The sequence below is a fragment of the Arvicanthis niloticus genome, chromosome 17, assembly GCF_011762505.2.
Source record: "Arvicanthis niloticus isolate mArvNil1 chromosome 17, mArvNil1.pat.X, whole genome shotgun sequence".
Taxonomy (NCBI): Eukaryota; Metazoa; Chordata; class Mammalia; order Rodentia; family Muridae; genus Arvicanthis; species Arvicanthis niloticus.
In genome coordinates, this window is record NC_047674.1 from 40,896,665 (window position 1) to 40,919,049 (window position 22,385).

Below are 22,385 nucleotides of genomic sequence, written 5' to 3' on the forward strand. Positions count from 1 at the left end.
TAAGGGAGAGTGCAGAATGTCTGTCTTAGTTGTCAGTGCTGCAAGAGTTCAGACAACTCTATTCCATCACCTGCATCAGCTGAGGTGCCCCTTATTCTGTAGGGACCTTTATGCTGGTATAATAGGATCAGTGTCATGGTCCCAAATAAGAATGTTTTGGCCAGTGTAAGGTAGAGTTAAGGTTTAATAAAAATAGAAAGACACATGGATAAGGAAGTGATAAAGACACATGAGATCATTGGTATGGGCTTCTCAAAGAGGAGTCTCAGTTTATTAAAAGACATTTTAAATACTTCTTTTCCTTTGGTTTGTGTGTGTGCATGTACATGTGTGTACATGCTTGCATGTATGTGCATGTATGTATGTATGTGTGTATATGTGTGTATGTGTATGTGTCTACACAGTGTGTACAAGAGAACAAAGTGTTTGCAAAGAGCTGTGCATACTCCATAATTGAAATAGCTTTGAGCTGCCTGATGTGGGTGCTAGGAGCCAAACTCCTGTCCTACAAGAGCAGTAATTTCTCTAACAGCTGACCCATCTCTCTGGCTCACCCAAAGACATTTTTGACATAGATTTAGGAAAAGATGTTAGGAGAAAAATGCTCAGATAAAGAACAAGACCCACATGTGACTACTGTCTTCTCGGGGGAGAAAATTAGTTCAAGTATCCTAGTGATGAACATATAAGATTTAGGGAAACTGATGGATTTCATTGTGTATTGGGTTTCTACAGAGTCTTTCATTCCTACACTAGAAGACACTGGGGTTACTGAACGGGTTTAGGATTTATATTTTTCAGGGTTGTTTTGATTTGCATTTCCCTGATGACTAAAGATGTTAACTATTTCTTTTTTTTTTTTTTCAAGCATTTCTTAAGGTACTTCTTGAAAAATTCGAGTATCCTCAGTTGAGAATTCTTGTTTAGCTCTGTACCCCCATTTTTAATAGGGTTATTTGGTTGTCTGGAGTCTAATTTCTCGAGTTCTTTGTATGTATTGAATATTAGTCCTCTATCAGATGTAGGATTGGTAAAGATCTTTTCCCAATCTGTTGGTTGCCATTTTGTCTTATTGACAATGTCCTTTGCCTTATAGAAGCCTTGCAATTTTACGAGGTCCCATCTGTCAATTCTTGATCTTAGAGCATAAGCCATTGGTGTTCTGTTCAGGAACTTTCCCCCTGTGCCTAGATACTCAAGGGTCTTCCATACCTTCTCTTCTATTAGTTTCAGTGTGTCTGGTTTTATGTGGAGGTCCTTTATCCACTTGGACTTGAGCTTTGTACAAGGAGATATGAATGGATTGATTTGCATCCTTCTACATGCTGACCTGCAGTTGAACCAGCACCATTTGCTGAAAATGCTGTCTTTTTTCCACTGGATGGTTTTAGCTGCTTTGTCAAAGATCAAGTGATCATAGGTGTGTGGGTTTATTTCTGGATCTTTAATTCTATTCCATTGATCTTCCTGCCTGTCTCTGTACCAGTACCATGGAATTTTTATCACTACTGCTCTGTAGTACAGTTTGAGGTCAGGGATGGTGATTCCCCCAGAAGTTCTTTTATTGTTGAGAATAGTTCTCTCTATCCTGGGTATTTGTTATTCCAAATGAATTTGTAAGTTGCTCTTTCTATCTCTATGAAGAATTGATTTGGAATTTTGATGGGGATTGCATTGAATCTGTAGATTGCTTTTGGCAAGATGGCCATTTTTACTAAATTAATCCTGCCAATCCAGGAGCATGGGAGATCTTTCCATCTTCTGACATGTTCTTCAGTTTTTTTTCTTCAGAGACTTGAAGTTCTTGTCATACAGATCTTTCACTTGCTTGGCTAGGTTCACTCCAAGGTAGGCTAAGATCAAAAACTCAGGTGATAGTAGATGCTGGTGAGGATGTAGAGGAAGAGGAACACTCCTCCACTGTTAGTGGGATTGCAAGCTGGTACAACCACTCTTGAAATCATTCTGGTGGCTCCTCAGAAAATTGGACATAGCATTACCTAAGGATCCAGCTATACCATTCCTGGGCATATACCCAGAAGATGCTTTAACATATAAAACAAGGACATATGCTCCACTATGTTCATAGCAGCCTTATTTATAGTATCCAGACGCTGGAAAGAACCCAGATGTCCTTCAAGAGAGGAATGGATACAAAAAAAATGTGGTACATTTTTACAATGGAGTATTACTCAGCTATTAAAAATAATGAATTCGAGAAATTCTTAGGTAAATGGATGGAACTAGAAAATATCATCCTGAGTGAGTTAACCCAATCACAAAAGAACACATATGGTATTGACTTACTGATAAGTGGATATTAACCCAAAAACTTAGAATAGCCAAGACTCAACTCACAGACCACATGAAGCTCATGAAGAAGGAAGACCAAGTGTGGATGCTTTAGTCCTGCTTAGAAGGAGTAACAAAAATACTCAAGGGAGCAAATATGGAGACACCATGTAGGACAGAAACTGAAGGAGGGGCCGTCTGGAGACCATTCTACATGAGTATTCATCCCATGTACAGTCACCAAAGGTAGACACTGATGTGGATGTCAGGAAGTGCATGCTGCTGATATAGCTGTCTCCTTAGAGGTCTGCCAGAATCTGACACATTCAGAGGCAGACGCTGCTCACAGCTAACCACTGGTCTTATCAAGGGTTTCCCAATGGAGAAGTTAGAGAGAAGACTGAAGGAGCAGAAAGTGTTTGTGGCCCCATGAGGAGAGCAACAATACCAACTAACCAGAGCTCCCCGGGGTCTAAACCACCAGCTTGAGAGCACATATGGAGGGACCCATGACTCCATCTGTACATGTAGGGGAGGATGGCCTTGTTGGGCATAGGTGGAAGAGAAGATCCATGAAGGCTAAACACTGAGTGAGGTTGTGGGGGGAATTCGAGAGTGGGAAGGTGGGAGTGGGGGTAGGTGGGGACATATCCTCATAGAAGCTTGAGGAGAGGGAATGGGATAGGAGATTCCTGGGTGGTGGGGGAAATTTGGGTAAGGGGATAAAATCTTAAATGTAAATATAATATCCAATAAAAATAAATTTAAAAAAAGAAAAAAAAGGATTTATAGTTTTATAAAGAAAGTTTCCAGTGAGATTTCTAGTAAGTCTCAGTTTACAGCTAGAAAAAGAGAAAGGCCTCAAACAAATGTTAATTGAGCTAGAGTTTGTGACTCTCACAAACTCTAGTTGAGGGTTCAACTAGACTACAAATTAATAAACTATTTTCCATTCCAATAGTCCTGTAATGTCATCCATTTTTCCAACTTGTCTCATAATTAGGAAATTTGAGACACATGCCTTTTTAAAATGCTTTAAAGTGTATAACCAAGAATTTTTAAATTGATTTGAATTGTACCATTTCAAATGGTGCCTACAGAGATAGAGTATTTGTTTGTTTTGGTAAGAAAAATACTTGACAATAACAGTGTATATATTTAAATTTTTTCAAATGTATGCAATTTCAGTGCACTTAAGTGTCAATTATGTACACAGTCTGGCAAATGAGTCTTTAGCCCATCTGTTCCATGTACCTGACGACTTCCGTTAGTTAAGGAGTTTAAAACCAGCTCGTGTATGTTCCTTCCCAGCTTGCTTACATTCTGCTTGTTCCCGTCATTACATTTCTTTTCTGCTTTCTGTAACCCTCGCCATGCCATCATTGATACTTTGACAGAAGAATCTGGAAACTACAATAAATAATTTACAAATACATTCTTGGCAGAATCAGTTGGTCAGTTTTTGAGATGACATTGTTGTCTTTAAGAGTTCCTTTGGTTTTGCTTTCTTCATACTTTCCCCCTTGTATCATATGTAACTGTGCCTACCTTAGGTATTAAGATAACCGTATTTGCTGGTCTCGGTACTTATGAAACTTCTAATGTTTAATTACTGATCAAGGCAAGTCAGTCTACCCAGTAGCAACTACACTCTGTGATCTACCCAAAGAAGCATTTGCCTATTTTATATATGCCTAGTAGGATGGCACATTTCAAATTGATGTCAATTTTTATTGGGTGGTAGTAAAATTTTGATATGGACAGGAAGGGAGGAAAGCATAAAATAGCATCTAAGAGATAGAATGTTGGGAAAGACAGGGGATGAAACCAAGTTGAGTGTGGAGAAAGAGGTCACAGGGCGCCAATGGAAGAGTAAGAGGAAGAACTGAAGGAGCTGAAGGGGATTGCACCCTCATAGAAGCAGAGGGGGGATGGGATAGGAAGTTTGCAGGAGGGAGGGGACTAGAAAAAAAGAAGTGTTCTCATTTTCCTGGTTTTATGTAAAATTTGGCCTCTAAAATGAAACAGATATCCAATGACTTAAGATTGGATTGCATTCATTTTCTAGTATTACTATCTCTTGTTTTAACATGTGAAATATTAACATGTGTGATATTTAGAAATATCAGGCACTAAGGCTAGAGAGATGAGTTAGCAGTTAAAATATCTTTTGCTTTCCAACAGGACCTAGGTTCTAGTCCCAGAACTCAAATTGTGGCTCACAACTGTTGATAACTCCAGTTCCATAGAATCTATCTCTGACACTTGGAGGTCCAAGACATACATATGGTGCACAAACATACGTTCAGACAAACCATTCATATCCATAACATTTTTTAAACCCAGTATATAATAAGTATACTGTAGTACAGAAACGTGTAACTTAATTCATTTCTAAAAACAGATTTCTCACTTGCACTTGGCTTAAATAGTTTTGAAATGTATACTTCCAAGTCCTCAACAAAATAGTGGTAAACCAAAGATAATTAGCCCCTTGGAATGAAATATTAGATGAATATAACATAAATCTATGTTACAATATTTTAACTATTTCGAATTTATGTAACATTTTAACTCCTCAGAATTTATCTGAAAATTATTACATTTATGAATCCAAGTTGGATAAGGACAACCAGATAAGATCTGATAAAGAAAGGGAAAAATCAATGCAGTACACCCTTTCAGTACCTTGTTAGGAATATATATATATATATATATGTTTAAAATGCTAGGAGGATCTATGCCATCCAGAAAACCTGCTCTAATTAGCCCAAAGTATGTGTTTCATCCTCAGGAATATCTGCCTTGTGATATATGATGCATCTCTCCACTTGTTATAGAGACATTCCATAGGCACTGTTTCATATTCACCTTCTATAGGACAATGGCCTTTTTTTATTTCAGGAAATGAAGTATATTTATGATATACTAGGTAGCTTCTCAAAGCATAGTTTCTGGCTTATTTTGTTTGAGAAGAAGTATGATGTCTTGAGTATGTTGTTTTGAGAGTAAAACTGTGATATTGTACATGTTAGAGCTACTAACACATAACTGTTTAAATTGATAATAACTAAATGAAGTTTAGTCAATTTCATAAACCTTAGTGATACTGGTTTTTAGTTCTAATAAAATTCAAAAGTTGACCTGACAAATATCACTCATCTCTCAATGACTCGTTCCTAGACACTCAGGAAGTTCCTGTAAACCCTGTGATTATAAACTTCAAGGCCTTATCCTTGCTTGTTTCCTATCGAATAAGTATACTTGGAAAAGGAGCACAGTGTCCCACGTCCCATGTCAGCATTGTACGTTTAAACTGTGTTGGCCTATTAGTACTTTTACCAATGACTTAGTTGGATAAGGACATAGCCATGTTTGTATTTAATCCTGCAATGATTCAAAGCTTAGAAACAATAATATGTTGGATGCCAAGGCTCCCAATAAACTTCTGTGTGTAAGAAGCAATGTGAGTAATACCATTCCACTTTAGGAAGAAATTAAGCAACTAGCTGATATAATCTTTAATTTGAATTATTATAAACACATTTTCTAAAGTGGTAAAGGAATAATACCACTTTGCTATGCACATATTGGGCTCAAGTGAATGATTTGGCTAAATGGACTGTTAAGATGTGTTTCAGGAAGTGTGTATCATGAAGAATTAGAGAACATGAAACCACAGGATGTGTTTAATGGATAAGTGATGCCTTGGGGCATGATAGAATTTTTAAATATGAAAATATTTTACAGAAAGAATTGAGTTAGTTTCAAAGGAGGAAAAACAGGAATTAAGAATCTTCCAGTATCAGAACTATTCAAAACAAATTACTTGGATTGATTCCATGTAGAAATCATATCTTTTATCCTAAAGGCTATGGTGATAGGTACTCAATATATCATTATTCAGATACATAAAATCTAATGCCTCTTTTTCTTGGAGGTGCATTATATATAGCCTCACTAAAATATGGCCTGTTGATTAAAATTCTGTTTGTTACACAACCCTGATAATGGACAGTTAACACATTCCTGTTTTCCAGGAAAAGCTAACTAGAAGATGATGTGGTGGTGTGTTCACATGTGTAATGCAGGACATTTTACTATAAACACTTTGGTCTTCATAAAGAAATTGAGCAGTTATAATCAGAGAAATAAGTGTGACATAGAAATCACCATTACATGGAACTATAGAGTGTATGGAACATTTAGCTTTCCTTTTCAACAAATTAAATACTAATTATAGTTGGAATAAAGATACTGCTTTGCTAGAATTTTACAAAATGCATCACAAAATCAATGGGAAAGAAAATGTAAATTTCTTACAAGAGAAAATTCTTTGTGGTATATCTTTAACATGTCTTTTACTATGAGATTATTAATTTCTCTTTCATTTTGTATTTCATACAATTCATCAATTTTTTATGTGCACTTATGGTGTATTTTATTCTCTGTTTATTTTTAGGGCACTTTGAATCCATATTGTGTGCTATGGGATGACTCAAAATCGTAAGTGGCCAATGCTTTGTAATATTGCATTGTGATTAATATTCAAAGTACATTAAATAATTTTGGTTATCTGATATTTAACTAGACTGTAATTTAGTGGGGTGTGGGTTTTTCTCTGAAGATACTCTTCTCTTGTGTCTGCAGGCCAGCATGATTAATATGTCTGTTGGATCAAGATATCATGTTACTTTTCCAGATAAGATTATATAATGTATAAGGCATATTGGGATACAAATTCCATGGGGATATTTTTTTAAACTCTGATATTTTGGAGTTATAAAATCTCAAATGTTTTCACATCATGCCTTAGTAATTCAGGTTAGCCTTGTAGCAGGGAACAGTGAGGTCTCTGGTTATTTAACAAAAAACATTCATGACATGAAGTGTGTTACAGGAGTAATAAAAATATATATGGACATTATAAGGTGTGCAGTTATTAAACAGAATTATTTTTAATATCTAGTCATATATTTCATGAACTCATGAAGACAAAAGAAAGTAATGGCACAAAGCAAACATGAGTGAGTCTTCCATGGTTTTTATTGTTACTCATAATTAATTGCAGTGTCTGGTTCAGCTCATCATCAGAGCAATGATAACTCTGAAGTTTTGATGAAGAAAGGTAAAAAACCAGGTAGTTAATTCTTAGGGCCATGTGTATTCCAAACTTTTTGTTTATCTTTGCTTTGATTTGTTTTGTTGAATAGGGGCCCAACAAATGCCAAATGAAGCCGACAGATAATACTGCCAGATGTGTATTCTCAGACCATTTTCTCAATGCCATTTATTCTAAATATTATTTATCCCTAAGATTTTTTTATGATATTACAGTTTCTCATCAGAGCGTCTAAAAGGAAATTTTGTTAGCATTCTAGAAATTATAATTATGTTTGAGCCTAGAGTACTTGATGAAATTTTTAAATTAGTTTTTTTTCTCTTGAGGACAAAGTCAGTAATATTATTTAGGGCATAAATTCTTATATTTTATGGGTTGTCTTTTAGAGCCCTAGAGCCATAAGGAAAAACCAGACTCGCTCTGTGAGAACATGGGCTGAATACTCTGTTGCGTGTCTTTGGTTCTTTCTTCTAAATATATTGTTGAGTAATTTATCATAGTAAGATTTTCAAAAACTTTGCTGTATCATTCAATTTATAAAGAAAATACTGGTTTTGTATTCTAATTTACTTAGGATGTTTTGTGGCCAAGGAAGGGTAAAGGTTATAACAATCTAAATGAATGTTTTCTGCTAAAGAAAAATACATGGTATTTTTATATTCTTTGGCAAAACAATATTGAAACTATTTGTGTATGTCTGAGACTGATAAGCAACTTGGTTTGAATAATAATCAACTTTATTTTTTTTACTGAGTAGAATATATGATTTTATTGATGCCATAAAATCATAAAAATAACTAATTAGAACTACTAACAGGACACTGCAACATGACAAGAAGCATTCCCAGACTGATAACTTTTTTGATTTCCTTTCAGGAAGCAGGTGCTAGTTTTAATTTATAAAGCTATCTGGGGTTAGGGATAAACTCAAAAATCAATCATACTTTTTTTTCCTCAACATCTGCTTTGGAGTAGACTCATATTTATCTCAAAGAACATCAATACCTTGGCAAAATCAAGCCTGCACATGATCCTTGAAGGAAAGTGTTGAGGAGGGGATATATGTATGTGTCTCATATCACTAAACAGATTATCTAGGAAGACCAGTATTGCTCTCACTTTCTTTTTTGATAAATCTGTTAAAGGATCAAACAGTTTTCCAGAATGAGAGGATTTATCTCAGCACACATGTTTCCAGAATGTATCTTAGCTAAAAATCTTTCCTAAGTGTTTTAAACAGTGAAGAACAAGGTAACCCTATAGCTTCTTTCCACATCTATTCAATTTAATTGTAATTTCATGTTAAGGTGTAAAATAATTTTAGTGATGCAATGATTAAATTTGAGGATAAACTTCCAAAGAAAAATTAATAGTCCATAGATAGTAAGATTTCTTTCTTTAAAGGAATGGGATGAAATAAACAGCTCATTAGTTTGTTTGTTTAAGTTTGAGATCTCAGTGTGTAGACCTTGGTACCCCGGAACTAGTTGCATAGACTAGGCTGTTCTCAAACTCACTGAAATCCTCCTTCCTCTACTTCAAAATCAGTGATTTCCCCCACCATGCTCAGCTTAAGTGATAATTTTAAGATTCTATTCATGAAGTTAGAATTATGTGTTTTGATTTTGATTTATCACATCTCCATCTTTTCAATTTTTTAAAAATTGTTTTTAATTAAAAAAAAAAACAAATCCATCATTATATATTACTTGCAAAACTCTAAGACATACTAACAAGGTCAAAAGTCCCAGTGAGCTCACTTTGTGAGAGTCTCTGTATCTACCCATCAACAAGGTCGTGCCTGCAGTGCATAAGTTCTGATATCCATTTATACACTAGTGTGAGTATGCAATCATAGATGTAAACACGACTTTTATGCAACTGTTACATTGCATGTAATAATTGAGAGCTTCAATTTTAAATAAAACTCTCTTGGAAATATTTATTATTATCTCATTAAATCCCTCATACTGGCTACATCTAGCAATCTCATAATTTAAATAACATTTTCTATATGAAGCCTGTTCCTCGTTCCTATGGATATAGGACTGTAACCTCACAGATTTTAGGAAGCTGAGGCAAAGGGATCACCACTTTAAGATGTCTGGGCTACAGAGTGAATTCAAGGCCAGCCTGGGCAATAATGTAGTAGGAATTTATCTCAAAATAAAAAGTAAAACAAAGACTGGTTATGCAGCTTAATGGTAGAAATTCAAATCAGAGTACTACAAAATAAGTGTATTGAGTAGTGCTGAAGTAGGTTTTATTTTACTTCACATGTAAACAATGCTTCTACATTCTTCCTTGTGTTTTCTCCCATAGATTATTCTGACCACTCATTTCATGTCACTTGTCCAATTTAAATCACTCTGTTTTACATTCTACTTGGCCATTTTCCTACTTTGTTTGTTTGTTTGTTTGTTTGTTTAAAAAAAGACACTTCTCTCATAAATTATATCCCAGCCAAAGTTTCCACTCCCTCCACTCCACCTACCTCATTAATACCTCTCTGCTTTTTACCAGATCTACCCCATAGCCATTTCTTCTTCAAAAAAGGTCAGGTTTCCAAGAGACAACAGCAAAAGAAGGCAAAATAACATACAGTAAGACAAAGTGAAATCCTTCATACCGAGACTGGACAAGGTAACCCAATAGAAAAAAACAGAGTCAGAGATATGCTAGCTCACAATGTTAGTAGTCTCACAATAAAACATAGCTAACAGCCATAACATACATGCAAAGGACCTGATGCAGATCAATGCATACGCTGTGCTTAACGTTTCTGTCTCTGCGAGCACATGTGAGCCCTGCATAGGTGGCTAAGTTTTCCTGGTGTCCTCTATCTTCTGTGACTCCTACACTATTTCCTCGTCACTTCTGCTAGATTCCCTGATCTCTGAAGTGAAAGACCCAATGGAGACTTCAACGTTAGATTGTCTCTTGCATAATATCTGTCTGTGGGTCTCTGCACCTACTTTTATCTGCTTCTGGAGGAAGCCTCTCTGATGACAACTGAACATGGCACCATTCTATAAGTACAGCAGAATATCATTCAGAATCATTACATCGATTTTTTTTTCCATTCTTACTCTGTTGTACCCTATGTGTCTGGGCTATTGAGTCTCCAGTTCCTGGCCATCAAGGCAATGTGAGACATGAGCTTCCTCCTGTGGCATTGACCTAAAATTAAACCAAATATTGGTTGGCAACCCACACAAGCTCTGTGCCATTACCCCAGCACATCTTGCAGGCAGGATGGATTTTAGGTACAGGGATTTGTGGCAGGGTTGGTGTCCAGGTATTTCTATTTCTGTAGCTTGCAGAGTACCTTCTTGTACCAAAGAGACTAGGACTTAAGGGTGAAGGCTCCAACTTGTATCAGTCTGACTTCTCTTGTGCAAGTTGTGGTCAACAATGGGGCTCTGTTGTCAGTTTTCAGAAAGTGACCTTATGTCCTAGCATCAGCCTAGGTTGTTTAGAGATCCCCACAGGACCTCTTTGGCCAACAACTCAACCAAATGTAACCCACCACTGGAAGCCTTGCCTGGCTACAAATGTCCAGGTCAGATTTCGTACCTTCCATTACTAGGAGTCCCACAAGTTCACCTTTATAGATTACACGAAGTTTCCACTATACCACCCTCTAAGTAAACCCCCAATTCCAGCTGTTCTTTCTACTCTCTCCTCCCTCCATCTCCCGCCTCACACCAGATTTTCCTTGCTCCCATTCCCACTGGCCTACATATCATGCTTAGAACCTATTCTACTTCCTCTTCTGAGGGAAATTCATGCTTCCACCCCATAGGCCTCCCTTACCTAACCTGTATGGATCTATGGATTATAACATAATTATCATTTACTTAACAGCTAATAACCACTTATAAATGAGTATATACCATACTTGTTTTTCTAGCCCTGGGTGTCCTCACTCAAGAAGATATTTCTAGTTGCATTTATTCACCCTGGAAATTTCATACTTTAAAAAAAAAACACTGAATAATACAAGTGTTGTGTAAATGTACCACATTTTCTTCAGTTTATCTATTTTTTAGTTGAGGGAGACCTAGGTTGATTCCAGTTTCTGGCTTTATGAATAAACCTGCAATAAACATAGTTAAGCAAGAGTCTTTGTGGTAGGATAGAAACTCCTTTGGGTATATGGCCAAGAGTGGTATAGCTGGGTCTTAGTGTAGATTGATTCCCAATTTTCTGAGAGATCACCACATTTAATTTCTGCAGTGGCTTTAAAAGTTTGCACTCCTACAAGCAACAGAGTAATGTTACCATTGATCTGCTTCCTTGCCACCACAAGCTGTCATTTGTCTTATTGAGGTTAGCCATTCTGACAGGTAGAAGATGGAATCTCAAAGTCATTTTGATTTGCATTTCTCCCATGGATAAGAATGTTGGGCATTCCCTTAAGTATTTCTTAACCATTTCAGATTGTTCTGTTAGGAATTCTCCATTTAGATCTGTAGCCCATTTTTAATTGTATTGTTTGTTTTTTAATATCTAGTTCTTGAGTTATTTAGATATTTTAGATGTTAGACATCTATCAGATATAAAGTTGGTAAAAGACTTTTCCAATTCCATAGGCTGCTTCATTATCCAATTGACAGTGTTCTTTCCATTATGGAAGCTTCCAGCTTCATGAGGTTCCATTTATTAATTGTTGATCTTGGTGCCTGTTCAATCAGAAAGCATTTTCTGAGCCAATGCATTCAATGCTGTTCCACACTTTCTATTCTCTTGGGTTCAGAGTGTCTGGTTTTATGATAGGTTTTTTGATACAGTTGGACTTTATGCAAGGTGATAATTATGCATATGCCAAGTATCAGCCTTGGGTTGGAGAGTGATTCCTGTGAGAAGGAGTGTTTGAAAGTAGCAAAGGAAAAATCATAGGGTACAAGCTGACGGCCTGTGTCCTGCTCAAGACATCTTTCTCTGGAGATCATCAGACAACTCATCTATATAGCTCAGCTCTCACAAACTAAAGCCCAGTCTTTTATTTACATATCAATTCAGTCATTTACTCCAAGTTCTCTTTTGATTATCCCAAGAATCAGCATTCCATGACCCCAGCCGCTTGATTCTTAGAGACAGAAAGCACATTTTTCTTAACATTGCAACTGAATTCAGAGACCTGCCAGCCTTTGTAAGCACAGACAGTAAGCTAGCTGAGTGGGATTCAGCTCTGAGATCACCATTCCTACCATGCCTTAGTTTTATGGTCGTTTTCTTGTGCTTCAGCTACGTTGGGCTAGTCAGAACCTGCTTTAGTGGGATAGCTGAACTCTGGTGGAGACATATTGATTATGTTCTTATGCTAGCATATAGGCATCTGGGTTTATGTGCTGATTTCTGGGTTTTTCTTGGATGAGCTGGAGGGTTTTTCTTTGTTTTTTCTTCCCTTTCTAGATTTTTCAGAGAGCGGGTTTGCTGAGTGTTCCTTGTTTTTCTAGCCCACGTGGCTCATGTGTTCACGGAGGGATGCTTGTGTTGGATGCTGGAGAAATGTGAAGCCAGGGGGAAGATGGTCTGAGGGATCTGAAGGAGGCATGGAGGGTGTTGGGGTAACTGCCCATGATGTCCTGTTTTAGTGCTATAGGTGACTCTGAGAATTGGGTCTGGAGTAATAAAGAGAATGGGGAAGGTCTGAAAGCAGCCTACTTGGCCTTCAGGCAGGGGTGCCATTTTTCTTAGTTTCATAGTTAGTGAACTGTTTGCTTTTTGCCTTTTCTAAGCACTGTAAGAAACTAGCTTTATGTTTTTTATACATTATACTTTCAATGCTGCTGTACATGCTTGTGGAGTTATATATCCAATTCATACCCATTAGCTAGTTTTGTGTAAAGATGAGGGCTCTCCTGCATCCTAAGTGTATTCTCTAGTTAAAAAGTCCTCCTGTGTCAAAGAGAAGGAAGGGAAGGCAGTGTGATCTGATGATTCCTCAGTGCCACAGAGTCTCTGCTGAGTGTATACATCAAAAGGAACACTGGATGAGCTAATCTTGTACTTATTCTTAATTTACTTCAGAAAGTCATTGAACTCAGTTTGCTAGATATTTGCATGAACTACATATTACATAGAATCAATAATAAGAAAATCTTAAATTCATCTAATTTTTAACACCAATTTATATTATTCTTAGGGTCTCAGAGATGGCCCTCAACACACTCTTGACAGAATTCAACGTTTATATTGTTAAAACAATAATGGCCATACTATTACTGAGAATAACCTGGAGGTGGCTAGAAAGATAGGCCACTGGTAAAGTTCTTAAGTTAATAATTTCTGTGGTTTAATGTTTAAACCATGAAAAGATTTAAGTTTCCTGTGATTCAGATTAAATAATGTTAGAACTGTTTGGCTCTTTGTTGTCATTTTGCCATTTGAATGGGGCTAAAATTTCCTTTACTTATATGTATCTTATAAACATTGGACTAAACATTTTTTAATATTTAATATTCTATCTCTTTCTTCTATTTTAAGCATCAGAATTGTCTACTTGTACCACAGAGAAAAAGTACTTTACAAGTTCATGCTACAAATTCTCAATAATCAATTTTAGCTAATGATTATCTTTAGATATCATTGAACAGGTGTTACTGGTATATTTTATATTACTTGAATGAAATATTTGAGGCTGGGAAAAATCACAGTTCTAATGTCCGTATGTCTAAACAAAATTGAATTGGTTTCTAAAAAGACCTCATGGCAGATGACTTGATAGTAACAGGAGAAAAGAGAGAGCCCCCCAAGACCTCATGACTTCCAATAGGCACTACCCTTTAATCCCATCCTATTTGAAAAAAAACTTCAATATAAATTCTTAAGGACACATTCAAACTATGTAAACCACAGCAGCAAGTAGTCATACACACCCAAGTATTTTTAAAAATAACGAAAATGTAGGTTGGATGAACATGCATTAATTATGAGATTTATGTAAATTTATCTTCACATGTTCTTAATAAAATCATGAGTTGTACATACAACTTTGAAGACCTCTTGGAAAAAATGGCAGTGAATACTTGTATTTGAAGAATGTATGTAGGATTTGTGAGTAATTATTTCTGGAGAAACTAAATTTCTTCCTGTTTATTTTTTTTCATTTGTTGATATAATGGACATGAAATAATTATGCATGAGGGTTATATAAGTCACAATATTTTGCAAAGTATAGTTGGAGTCATGCTGAGTTTCTTTCACAGATGAGAATTTGCAAATATTGAAACTCAAAGAAAACATTTACAAATACATGAAAACAGTCTATGAGTAGAAAGTAATTTGGAAATCTCTACTTAAAATTATAGTTCTCTTCAACACATAGCATGTATGAGGCTATGTACTCTCCCTTCTTATTTGTACAAAGAGCTCCTCTAGTGTGAAATTGCATTCTACAATGTCTTTCTTACTTTTTGCCCTGCTATAGTTGAACTTTGTTTTGGAGAAAATCAGGAAAATCATTGTCCCAAACTCCCAGCAACACCACAAAGCCACCACTGTTCCTTGATAGTGAGCTCCTACTAGGCTAAGTCAAGGGGGAAAGAACAGTTTCTTGTCACTTATTCCCTGTCACTCAAAAAATAACAGTTATGATCAAAAGAGGAAGTTGTGTTTACTAGCATTAAGAAATAATATTTGTAAACACATACAAGGACTTGAAACTTGGTCCTAGAATTCTGTGAGTTGGTTGGTTGGTTATGAAAGGAATCAAAAGTTTAAAGGAGTAGGGTTAAAGAATTGCTACATACACATGTGTAATTTCAACCATGTCAAGAGCATAATGGTCACCCAGGAGCTGTTGTATATGGAAATGCAGAGAATGTTATTAGTCCAGAAAAATCCAGAAAATAAATAGGCACGATTATAAAAGTGATTCCTCACATAGAGTGTAAGCTACTCTATCAGACATACAGTCATAGTGATGCACTATATACTCTCCTAGTTTACTTTGGGAAAATTGCCTACCAAAGTCTATAATCACTCAACTTTCTTCCTAGGATTAGACATATGCATGGGTCCTCTATAGTTTATAAATTTAATATAGATGATGTATGGAAGACAGAAAAGATGCATAGGACACATTAATATCTGCTGACAACAGAGAGAGTCTTTCTCATTAAGTTTCACTTTTATTGTCAAAACTCAGACCTAGAAGCTATAGACTGGACTTTAACTTCATCATCATCTACTGAACATGTAGGAATCTTCTGCAAATAGATTATTCAGTTGTCCTAACAACTTATGGAATAGATGATGGTGCTATGATTGAGACATTTGTGTCTCCCAAATTTTCTACGTTAAAATAGTTTGCATGCAGGAGCATGGAGAGATGGAATAGTATATCATACATTCTCAGGGTCCCAAGAGAATGTGTTTGTCCTTTTCTTTCATGTGTGATAATAAATCTTCAGTCTCAAATTAACAGTGGCATAGAAAGAAACATCTGGGTATGCCTTTAAAGTGTTGTCAGAACAAACTTAAAGGAGGAGGGAAGACCCAGTCTGAATGTATGGGGGCATTCTCCCATGGGCTGGGGTTTTAGTCTAAAGGAAAAGGAAAAAGTAATCAGAACACTACACTTTACCTCTCTTAGCTTTCTGTGGAATGAGTGAGAGCCGTCATGCCTTCCTCCCCTAATAGATTTGTCTACCTTTTAAACCTATGAACCAAATTAAATTTTCCTTCCTTTGAGTTGCTTTTGTTAAACACTTTGCTACAGCACAGGCAGCAGTAATGAGTACACTGGAGAAGGCATGGTGTGTTAGAAATATGACATGACCAGAAACTGAATAACTGGCACCAGCCTCTAGAGTTCTTAGCCATAACTTCTGTTGTTTAGAACTTACCCAGTCCACTAGAGCTGTGTAAGGGTATGACCGTGACTGGAAAGTAGAGGAACTTCTGCATGCAAATGAGGGAATAAGGAAAATAGATGTGGAAAATCCTGGGAAATGGTCTAGAAATGGATAGACTATGTTGCTAATTAAAGAAATAGCATCCCATTATTTAGAAAGATGTCAGAGGAGTCAAGCGCCTATGTTGTATCTGAGCAGCCATCCTCTAGCCAGCACTATAATGAAAAGACAGTTAGCTCAGTGTAATTCCTATGTTGATCAATCATAGGAATTAGTCAGCCTGACCTGAAAGTTTTTGAAATGTTTTCTCTGCTTCAAATACTAACCACAAGAAAATCCATTTTTTAAGAGATTCATATACATAAGATTTGTCATGATAACATTAACTTTCCCTCGGAAGCCTGTCTTTATCCATGAATTTTTTTGAATTCCTAGGTTTATGATGGCATTTCAGATTTACTAATACAAACCACAGTGCCTGGACCAGAGTATTTAATAAATGTTTTCTGAATAGAAATGGAATGGATTATTTAATATTATATCAAATTTATGTAGTCTTTCCTTCTCTATAGTCATAGAAATGTAATAAAATGTAAATGAACACAAAAAGAAACTATAGGATATAATTTCAAAGCGTGTAGTTGTCTAGTTCAGTGTATACATTGTACACACTGCTGGGTGTTCTTGAAAATTAAAGTGTTCTTCCTTTGCTCTTTCCAGCAAGAATTGGGTTGTTTTGCCACAGAAAATACAAAATGATTCAGCGTTCACAAGACATATTCATAATTCGGGGTCTTATTTTCACCCTGCCTTCAACAACACCTACGCTACCTAGAATAATGATGTGCTAAACTGAAGCCCTGCAAAGTATTTCAATATAAAAAGGAAATTATTTTCATAATTATTGTTAAGTTCTTAATTTGTTCTGCTAAATGGCAAATCAACCACAGTTGGTGAAAGAAACATCTCTTGTGCATTCATATTAAAGTCTTAGAAAAGGAGGTTTACATTTGTCCTGAAACACTGGAGGATAATAATTTAATTTTAAGGAAACAAATGATTAATTAGTGGAGAATATTTGATGCCTTAAAGAAAATTGTCATATCATGTTCTACATTTAGAGTTCTACAATTATTGTATGCAGACCAAAATATCTTTTGGCAGGACTGAGGGCTCAAACCCAGGCTTTTGTAGATGTTAGGCACATGTTTTACTTCCAATGGGCAGCTCCCAAATCCCCAGACTGGCAACAGTATTGTTCAAATATTTATTGTTATATTTATTTGTGCAAAATTATCCCTGGCTAAAAACAACTAAAATAGAAGTTATTGAAAAATGAAGATTATGACCTCAGCTTAAATCTACTGAGTAAGACTTACGGGGCAAGATATATAAATATTGTGGTTTGTTTGTTTGTAAAGTTAGATTTTTTTTTCAAAATGTATCCAAAACACTAAATTTTAAAAATATTAATTAAGAAGACCTCATGATTTTTAACTTTAAATGTCGGTTACTTGGATATAAAATAAAATACCCAAATGTGTAAACCTAATGCACTTCAGGGCTCCTGTTACTACTGTGGGCTCTTTAGCACTGTTTCCCAAGTCAGTGCATAGACTTTCCATAAAATCAAAAGTGTAGTCAGTATGTTTCCTACTAATGCTAAATCTAGCATGAAACTTATTCATGCTGAAATTTGACTATAATGCCATCCTGTATTTAAAATGGTAGGAATTGGTGTCACAGGACAAACCATTCTTTCTTGGATCAAGTGATTTTTTTTTCTAAATTAGTGAAATAAATTGGGTTAGCAAGATAGCTGAGCAGGTAAAGGGGTTGCCACTCAAGACCTTGAGAGCCTATGTTTGATCCAGAATCCAGGTAAATGTAGAATTTGCCCCCTCCCAACTTTTGCTAACACATGAACACATGCATACATGCACAAATGCACACATACACACAGCACACACACACACCATATAGTTCCAGTATAATAATATAACACTTAAAACTAATAGATAAATAAAGCCACAGTGATGAGGACATAAAAGCCTATTCATTCAGTCAGTTACTTAATCAGTTACTGCTGACTACTACAGTCGTGGCTTCATTTGTTTGGCCACCATTCACTAGGTACCTGTATTACATTGACAGTTTATTGAGCACTGGTTGAACATAGTGAAGAAGGTAGCAGATATGTCATAAAGTAGATATGTTCCCACAAAATCAAATGAAGACCATGTTCTCATTAGTAAGAGGCTATAACTTATCCAACCAGCTCGAGAAGCTTAATTAGGAACTTATCTGTTCAGCAAAGGAAATAGTAAGCTGTCTAGGAAATAGGATTTAATGTGTAATGTGTGCTATAATCACAGTTAATGTCATAGGGGAAATTAAGAGTGTTATAAACATATTTCCTATACCCTTACTGTTAGGGAGAATAAATTTTTGGAATTTAATTAAATCAATGTCACATTTAAATTCTAGACATACAAAGATATTAAAAATGTAGACCTCTATATCTTATATTAACTTGGAATAAAATTATTATGATAACGGTTGGAATATTTTTGTGTAGGACTAGAGAGTAATGTTTAAATTCCTTTGAGAATGATCAACTGAGTTGAACCGGGTGACATGGTTTTCTCTGATTGTGTGGGCCTTGCTTTTCCTGCTTTGCTGACAAAGAGCTTCTAAAAAAATAAATAAACTCCTTCAAACACTAGTAATTTTGTAGCTATCTTTCCAGACCTGAGTCCTCTGCCATACTCTTTCCAAAGCCTTCTGGAGGTCAATGGATGGCTTTAAAACACTCAGTGCTCTCATGCCTCTCCCATTGTCTGTCTACTCTGGAAAGTAAGAACTTGCAGGACCCCTAAGGCTGTCTGCGTATGAAGTTCTTTACTTGCAGTAACATTTCTGATCCTTTTTGAGCCTTGATTTTACTTTTTAGTACTTTCACCTCTACCTCCAACTCAACTCTATGACTACCTCTGCACAAAGGAAATAACCCAAGAAAGACATTTGGAGCTTGATTTATTGATGTTTATGGGCTCCTCACTACAGTGGCCACTGAGAATACAAACAAAAGACAGATCCTTAAGAAGTTAGCTTTAGTGCTGAAAATGGAAATTGAAGAGTATCTAACAGTAGTAACAGATAAGGAGAGGAGTGCACGAAGCAACCTATAAAAAAAGGGGAGGCTGGCACAACTGGAAATCCGGGGAAGACTTTATCAAATGAAGTGATGCTGCATTGTTTCCTGAAGATACTGGCCTATTAGCTGCTGGGAAGTGAACAGAACAGTGAAGAAAGCATCCAAGACAGAATACACACCCCAGTAATAGTATAGAGGATGATCTTAGAATACCTTTTGAGGACACTTATAGACCAGGTTGTGGACAACTCCAAGAATTAAACATAGCAAAGATCTTAGAAAGACAATCTATATTTGCTAAGGAGTGTAACATCTCCTAAAAGTAATGGGACACCATGAAAATTGTTTAAACCAGAGACGTATGCAAAGGTACACACTAAAAAAAAAACGAATCAGTCTCAGGTAATGGTAAAGAAAGTAAGAAAGAAGGAGCAAGGCTACAGAAAAGAAATTGTTCCCGACTCTTATAGGAAACCAGGATAGACAGTAAATGGAGTAAAAGGCAGTAAATAGAAAAGTGATAAAAAGAGGTATGGACCAGTTAGAATGACACCTAAAACCCATAGAGCCTGCTAACACACTAAACCAAAGGTTTTAATTCTGTTAGTCCAGGGAGGTTTTCAACAAATTTGCAATGTACAGACGTCATTTTGCAATGGAAACTCTGCAGATTTATTTGCTTACACACCAAAATTAATGTATGTCATGTGCCACATAATTGTTTAATCATTAAAGACTTTGTTTCTTCTTTCCAAAACCCTTCCCTTGTAAACTGCAACTGTATTAACAAAGATGCCCCTGTTGATGACTGTTATGCCAAACAACTTTCTGTTTTAGCACCAACAGTAGATTAACTAGTGCTAGTTAATATCACCATTTAGATATTCAGTTTCACATTACACTGACCAACTGTGTTTAATTAGCTCTACTTTCATAAGCATGGATGGGTGTTTATTTCTTGCAGCATGAACAAGTCACCAGTGACTATACCACTGATGATAATGATTGCCCTTTCTTCAAGAGCCACCAACACCAATAGTTCTCAATACAGAATGGAACCTCATGTGCCTCTCCCAGTGCACGATGGGATGTTAACAAGTAAAACTTATGCAAGTCTTTGTTAGATTATGATCTCTCTACCTCCTGTACTCCCTGTCTCCCACAAATCACTCATGCCTGTCTGCATTTTCTTACTCTGGACAGTTATGCAGCAACACATGTGCTGGGTAGCCTTGCAGTCTCCCTTTCCATGGCTGCTGTGATCAAGTCCAGGACATGCTGGACTATAACTTGACTTTTCTCTGGTACTCTCCTGCCTTGTGAGTCCTGGCACATAGACTGTCTTAGGCTATTTTACATGCTACAAAACTTGTTCACCCCACTGAAAACTTTTGAGCAGGACATTTCCTTTGTCCAAGTAACAGAAGAATTGGACTCTTTCTGTCCCAGTTTCTCATCGTGCTTTATATTTGCTGGCTATCTCTTCTAACGTTTTCGATCTTCGGGCTTCTTTGTGGCTCTCATCTAAGGATGCTCTTAATTCCAGGTCAGCTTCATCTATGTGAACCTGACATTATTTTCATTTGGCTAACATGTGGTGCCAAAACCCAGAGTTTGTGTAGGACACCCTAGTTCCTGTGAGTTCGTGAGTACAATAGCCACATAGTAACCAGAAGCCAATGTTGTACAGCTCTTCTCCCCAACTTCTGGCTCTTATATTCTTGCTGATTCTACTTCTATGATGTTCTCAGAGCATCTTCAGTGGAGTAATATAGATGTTTTAATAGCTCTGTCTGTATAAAAAAAAGAGAGAGAGATAGTGCTTTAGGATATTTTTATGGGTTTGTTCACAAGTTCTGGTAATATGAAAAGCATTTGTTTACCTCTAAGTAATCACGAAGTAGTTTTAGGAAGCAGGCAGAAATGGCTATTTAAATTTATTGTTTCAATATCACAGGGTAGCACAATACACCCAGAAACACATTTATTAATTCGTACACTTTGCTTATTAACACGGTTTATTGCATGTTGTGCTTTTTTCCTTTCTGTATGTTTTAAGATTATTTCCTGACTAATACCATATAAGCATGAAGCATATATGAATAAGGAACAAAAGCCTAACAAAGGAACCAAGACCTAGAACACTCTTAAAGGCATTTAAAGCCAGCAGCAGCAGTCACTATCTCTTTTCCATGTCTATTGCTTCCATTACCTTTCTTTGGTAGAAATTTCCTTTCCTTCCTGGAACTTTTAAAATACATCGGTTGGAGTATTCTTAATACAGCAAAATGTTAGCTTTCTTAATTTTTCTTTATAAACCATTATAGTCAACATTTAGCATTTTCAAATCACGATGTATAGCTTAAAGATGTAAAACCAACACACTGACTCCAAGCTGTGTGAGCTTGCTTTAATTGAAGGCAATTGCATTCTGCCTTTGGGAGGATGCTGCTTGCTTTTCCCTGCTTATCATTGTTAAACACATCATCTGCATTGTCTGCACTTTTCCTGGGAGTTCAAAACTCATTTGCAATTATCCTATTTGACATCATTAAATTTAAAAAAAAAAAAAACTCTAAATATCAGCTCTCCCAAACCTATTTTAATGTCTCTAAACTCTGAGCTTTATTTAAAAGCCTTTTTTCCTGAATCAAGCCAATATACTCTTTCCTGTAGTTAGTGCTAAACATTTTTGCCCTTTACAATTTTTTTACTTTCCACTCATATGACTCTGTGACCCAGTTGATCAGGTTAACACATTGCCACTGTCCCCTGAATGTACACATTTAGCCTCAGCTACACTATAGTATACAGTGATGCCTTTCCTGACCTCAATATGAGCCTCATTCAATCGAAGAAAGCAACATAGCACCCAGAGAATTTGCTCTCCTGTCTTTCAACCGCAGGCCGGTTCTGTGTTTCAAGAGAAATGTAAAATAGATCTCAAAGT

The 22,385-nt window shown here is 36.2% G+C and overlaps 1 protein-coding gene across 3 annotated transcripts in view; it reads left to right on the plus strand.

Moving 5' to 3' along the window:
* Adgrb3 (adhesion G protein-coupled receptor B3) overlaps positions 1-22,385 on the plus strand; it is a 676,641-nt gene that overhangs the window by 378,740 nt on the left and 275,516 nt on the right. For all 3 annotated transcript variants that reach the window (XM_076915135.1, XM_034521545.2, XM_076915134.1), the window contains exon 16: positions 6,755-6,798. In XM_076915135.1, the coding sequence (XP_076771250.1) occupies positions 6,755-6,798 (44 nt within the window). The remainder of the gene's footprint in view (positions 1-6,754; positions 6,799-22,385) is intronic.